This window comes from Ailuropoda melanoleuca, unplaced genomic scaffold, assembly GCF_002007445.2.
Source record: "Ailuropoda melanoleuca isolate Jingjing unplaced genomic scaffold, ASM200744v2 unplaced-scaffold9888, whole genome shotgun sequence".
Lineage (NCBI taxonomy): Eukaryota > Metazoa > Chordata > Mammalia > Carnivora > Ursidae > Ailuropoda > Ailuropoda melanoleuca.
This window is the reverse complement of record NW_023255422.1, coordinates 1-5,806: the sequence shown is the minus strand read 5'-3', so window position 1 is coordinate 5,806 and position 5,806 is coordinate 1. Positions and strand designations below refer to the sequence as shown.

Here is a 5,806-nt window from a genome sequence, read left to right as displayed (position 1 = left end):
CAAGCGTCCGAGTGCATGCGTCTGGTCTTTGGCGTGGATGTGAAGGAGGTGGACCCCAGCGACCACTCCTATGTCCTGGTCACCGTCCTGGGCCTCACGTGTGGTGGGATGCCGAGCGGTGAGCAGGGCATGCCCAAAACCGGCCTCCTGGTGCTGCTCTTGGGGGTGATCCTCCTGGAGGGCGACTGTGTCCCCGAGGAGGAGGTGTGGGAAGTGCTAGGGGTCATGGGGGTGTATGCCGGCAGGGAGGATGTCATCTACGGGGAGCCCAGGGAGCTGCTCACCAATGTCTGGGTGCAGGAAGGGTACCTGGAGTACCGGCAGGTGCCCGGCAGCGACCCTGCCCGCTACGAGTTCCTGTGGGGACCCAGGGCCTATGCTGAAACCAGCAAGTTCCAAGTGCTGGAGTATTTGCTGCAGGTAAATTGCAGGCAGCAGCCTTCCTCTGTGGCCCTGTGTGAAGAGTCTGCGAGCAATGAGGAAGAGGGGGCCTGAGGCCCAGGGGTGGCCAGGCCCTTTCCAGGCTTTGGTGGGGCCTGCAGCTTCTCCTGCGGGATGCTGGGGAGGAAGTGAGCCTGCTTGCTGGTTCTTTCCTGTTAGTGTGTGTGTGTGTGTGTGTGTGTGTGTGTGTGTGTGTGTGTGTGTGTGTGAAGAGGCAGCCCTTGGTGTTCTAAGGAGTGCAGGGCCAGGGAGGGTTGGTGGAAGAAAGCGGGGCAAGGATCCTCCTTGGGGGGGAAGGGTGGGGGCTGTTCTCTGCGATGATGACTCCCACATCCAGAGCTTGGTGTCCTCGATGAAGCTGTCCGGTGGGCTGCCTTGGCAGAGAAGTTTTCATCCGCTTCGGCGGCTGAGTGTGTGAGTGACATCCCCCCCCCCACAGCATTTGTAGTTACGGAGTTCAAGAGTTAAGAGTTTTGTCATGTTCTCAGGGCACCTGGGTGCCTGTTGTTTAAGCATCTGCTTTCAGCTCCGGCCATGATCTCAGGATGCTGGGATCGAGCCCTCATTGTGCTCCCTGCTCAGTGGGGACTCTGCTTCTCTTTCCCTTGTGTGTACTCTCACTTTCTCAAATAAATAAATTGAAATCATTAAGAAAAAAGGAGTTTTGTCATGTCCTGGAGACCAGCCTGGGTACCTTGCCTCATTGTTTGTGCTCTGGACCGAACTCACAGGGCATCGGCCTAGTGAGGTGTTGGAAAGGCGAAAGAACAGAGCAGGCAGTGATGGGGGTCAGGTCAGGAGAAACGTCCTCTCAGCACAGAGGGAGCTCTGCTCGCTGGTTCCTTGATTCCCAGATAGGGCTGAGCTCTGCTCTCTGGAAGGCCCTGTGGGTGAGCAGTGAGGACATTAGGAGAAGCAGGACCCGTCCCAGGCATGCGGGACTGTGTGCTGCAGCCGCGGTACTGGCAGGAAAGTGGGGAGGGGTGCCCTGAGCCCTGCAGAAGAAGCGGAAGCATGGTGAGGAGGTGTGGCTCCCGGGGTGAGCACTGCAGTGCAAATGCCCCTGGCCCGGCCTGGGTGGCTTTGGAGAACAGAGGGTCGCCGTGATGGCTTCTGTGCAGCTGGTCATCAGGAACCTGCGTGGTGACGGTAGCCAGACTCCACTCTCTGCCTCCCTGTTAAGGAAGTGGTGGGGTGGGTGCGAGACTCGGTGTGAGGCGGACAGGCTCAAGGGTGTGCTTCGGCCGAGGCCCGAACCCTGCCTGCCCGAGTCCAGGTAAGGAGACAAGGGAGGACCCAGGGACCCCGGCCCTGCCCGCTCCCCTCTCCTCCCCCACCTACCCCCTCGCCGGAACCCATCGCCGCCGGACCTGCTGTCGGCCCTAGGGGACCCCTTCCAGAAGGGTCCGGAAGTGACGAGCTCCAACTTCCGCTCCGAGGTCTGAGAGCAGCGACGAAAGCCGCGTGTGGGAGGCGGGATCTCGGTCGGCTGAGGCGAGGCGTGCCGATAGACCCACCCGCGAGGGAGCACAGAGGGGGTGGTGGGGGGCGCCCAGGAGCCAGGTGGCCCCTGCCGGCAGCCCCGAGAGACCGCGGGGCAGGGGCAGCGTTGTTCGGCTGCGCCCCTCCTGCCGGGGCCCCGGATAGTGGCCACGGGTCCCCAGAGGGACGGGCCCAGGCCCTCCCTGTAGCGGGTAGTGGGAACTGAGTCAGAACTGTGGGGCCCACCCTCCCCCGCTTCGGTCCAGGCATGGGCTTCCTGGCGTGGCCCGGACCTGGGGGTCCCTAGGGAGGGTGGCCACAGAGGGCGTCTGGTGAAATGCACCTCGGGGGTCTGAGGGAGCTTAGAACCTTCGTCAGAGGGGAAGGATGCCAGGTCGGGAAGGGGCAGGGATTCCAGGTGGGTACGGGGCGGGGACAAATCTGTGGCAGAACCCAGGGACTCAGAAGCCCGGAACAGAGGGGACCTCCCCGAGGTTGGGCCCCAGTGTCAGTCCAGGAGGGTCCCTGGGCGGGATGGGTACACTTGGCCAGTGGGGCAGGACTGGGACATCCGGGTCTCCAGAGAGACTGGGGGCCTTGGTGGAAGGGCCTGGGACTCCCTCAGGTGGGCAGAGGGGAGGGCCCAGGTCCTGCTTTGTGTCCTGCTGAGAATGCATAGGGAGGACTGCGGGACGCTGGACCCCAGCGCAGAGTCAGTCAGGGAAGGTCCCCGGGGAGGGGGGGAGGGGGGAGATGAGAACACGTGGTGAGTCAGGACTTCCACATATGGGTCTCTGGGAGACTAAACGCCTGTTGGAGGGAGCCAAAGCTCAGGTGGGCAGAGGGGAGGGTCCTGGCATGAATGAGAGTGGAGACCAGGGATGANCAGGTGGGCAGAGGGGAGGGTCCTGGCATGAATGAGAGAGGAGACCAGGGATGAACCATAACGGAGGACAGAGGGGACCCTGGCAGAAGCCTAGGATGGCAGTCTAGGGAGCCTACCGGGAGGGATGGGAAGACACCGCCACTGTGGCCGGAGTTCCGCAACCCAGTCTCCTGAGAGAATGGGGGCCTCGGAGAAAGAAGTAGGTCCTCTGTCCAGTGGACAGGGGGGAGGGCCCAGGTCCTGCTGGGCTTCACTGTGAGGATGCAGAGGGAGGACTGTGGGACAGTGGACACCGGCACAGAGTGAGACAGAGAAGGTCCACAGGGGGCGGGAGGGGGGGATGGGAACATGTGGTGAGTCTGGACTTGCGCTTTTGGGTCCCTAATAGTAATGGCCTGATGGAGGGAGATGATGCTCAGGTGGGCAGAGGGGAGGACCCCGGCGCCAATGGGAGAGGAGCCAAGTGATGAACCATAACAGAGGACAGAGGGGACCCTAGCAGAAGTCCGCCTAGGATGGCAGTCTAGAGAGCCTACGTGGTGGGATGGGAAGACACCGCCACTGGGGCTGGAGTTCCGCAACCCGGTCTCCTGAGAGAATGGGGGCCTTGGAGGAAGAAGTGGGTCTTCTGTCCAGTGGACAGAGGGGAGGGCCCAGGTCCTGCTGGGCTTCACTGTGAGGATGCAGAGGGAGGACTGAGAGACCCTGGTTCCTAGCACAGGGTGTCCCGGAAGGCCCTGGTGGGGGATGGGAACACTTGGTGAGTGTTGTCTTCCACACCTGGGTGTCTGAGTGACAAAGGGCCTGTCTTAAGGAGCAGATCTCAGGTCTTTAGAGGCGAGGGCCCAGGCACTTATGGCGGTCAAGGTATGAACCCTGAAGGAGGACAAAGGGTAACTCACAGAGGTCAGGCCCTAGTGTCAGTCCAGGCAGGGCCCTGGGCAGGATGGGGAAACGTGGCCAGTGTGGCGGGACTGGTGCATCCAGGTCTCCGGAGAGACTGGGGATGTGGTGGAAGGAGCCAATGCTCACGTGGGCAGAGGGGAGACCCCAGGGCCTGCTGAGCTTCATGCTGAGAATGCAGAGGAAAGACTGAAGGACGCTGGGCCCCAGCACAGTGTCAGTGAGGGAAGGTCCATGCAGGGGGGATGGGAGGTGGTGAGTTAGGACTTTTGCATCCCCAGGGTCAGAGACACTGGGGGCCTGGGTGGAAGGAGCAGGGCCTCCCCCTGGTGTGCAGAGGAGAGGGCCTAGGCAGTAATCCGATTCAAGCTATGAAGTCTGAGGGAAGGACAGAGGAGACCTCCTAGGGGTAGGGCCATAGTGTCAGTCCAGGAAGATCCCTGGGGTGCATGTGGCTGCATAGCGAGTCTGGAATTCCGATTATGGGTCTCAGGAGTCAGGAGGCATGCGGTAAGAGGCAGGGCCTCAGGTCGGAAGGCAGGGAGGGCCCAGGTTCTGTCAGGATTCAAGGTGAGGACCAGAAGGAGGACAGAGGGACCCTAGGCCCGGTAGGGAATCAGTCCTGGGAGGCCCTTGGTTGGGACAAGGATGACATGAGGTGTTTCCTGACTTCGGCTCTGGTTCCCAGAGACACTGAGAGCTTGTGGTAAGGAGCAGCCTTCGGATGCAGAGATGAAGGCACAGGCCACCCAGGGAGTGCAGGTGGGCAATAGAGGATAGGCCTAAGAGACCCGAAGGAACCCATCTCAGGGAATCCCTGGCCTTTGTAGCCTGATGTGCCGTCCAGGATCGTTTCCTGTGGTTCTCAGGGCAGCGAGGGCTTTGGTCTGAAGGAACGGGCCTGGAGACAGCAGAGAGAGGAACACAAGATGTGCTGACGCTCAAGCTGAGTTCCCTGAGGGAGGACTCAGAGAGGGACCTGGATTCCAGAACAGGGACAGTGCACTGAAACCTGCCCCTGCTGTCAGCCCTGTGAGGCGTGTTTGTGCCAAGTCCACAGGCAGTGTGTCAGGACGTCCGCATCCAGGTCTGACAGAGGCTGGGGCCATGGTTTAAAAAACGAGGGACAGGAGCTAATGGGACTGGATGTGAGGACCCGGTGGGAGGACATGAGCAACCCTGAACCCCAGAACAGCATCAGGCCTGGGAAGCCCCTGAGCAGGAAGAGGACAAGTGGCGTGTCCCGACATCCACATCTGGGTCATAGAGAGTCTGGGGGTTCGGGTAAGAGGCAGCTCAGGGTCAGCAGCAGGGAAGTCTCAGATCCTCCCGGAGTCAAGGTGAGAAAACTCAGGGAGAACTGAGTGGACCCTGGACCCCAGAACAGAGTCACCGACGGGAGGCCATAGAGCAGCTGTCACACCCCCATAGTTGGCCTTATATCTCAGGGATGCGTGTGGCGGTCAGAGGGGAAAGGACTCGGGACAGCACAGGGCAGGACCCCAGGTCTTGTTGGAGTCCCGGCGGGATGCAGGGTGAGCGTTGAGGACCTTAGTGCCTAAAACAGGCAGTGATTTTGTTGCCCGTGGGCTCCTTCTTGGATGTCCCCCCAAGGTGGGGGGAGCAGCTGAAGTGTTCTTGACTTCTGCACCCAGGTTCTGAGGGAGGTGAGAGCTTTGGTTTGAGGAGTGTGGCCTCAGGTCAGCAGAGGTNCTTCTGCACCCAGGTTCTGAGGGAGGTGAGAGCTTTGGTTTGAGGAGTGTGGCCTCAGGTGAGCAGAGGTTGGAGTCCCAAGACCCTGAGGGAGGACTGAGCAGACCCCCACGCAGACAGGGGTCCCAAATGAAGTCCTGCCCCGGCGGTCAGTCCTGCGAGGCCAGGCTGGGAGTCAAGGAAAGTAAGCACCCAACTTTCTACTCTGAGTCTCCGCGGGGTGGTGGCGTTGGCCTGCAGGATGCACGCTGACGTTAGGAGAAGGGATAGTTCCAGCACCTGCCGAAAGTAAACGTGAGCACCTTAGGGACAAAGAGTGGACACCTGCCCCTGGACAGAGGGACCAACCCCCGATCTGAGCTCGTTTTGAATTGCGTGGGT

The 5,806-nt window shown here is 61.0% G+C and overlaps 1 protein-coding gene across 1 annotated transcript; it reads left to right on the top strand.

The window, feature by feature from the left end:
- Positions 1-6: 6 nt before the first annotated feature.
- LOC117800975 (melanoma-associated antigen 10-like) lies at positions 7-498 on the top strand (the record flags this gene model as incomplete). The annotated part of the gene is made up of 1 exon (XM_034653580.1): positions 7-498. A coding segment is annotated over one exon (489 nt), but the record flags the coding sequence as incomplete, so codon positions are not given.
- Between the last annotated feature and the right edge of the window lie 5,308 nt (positions 499-5,806).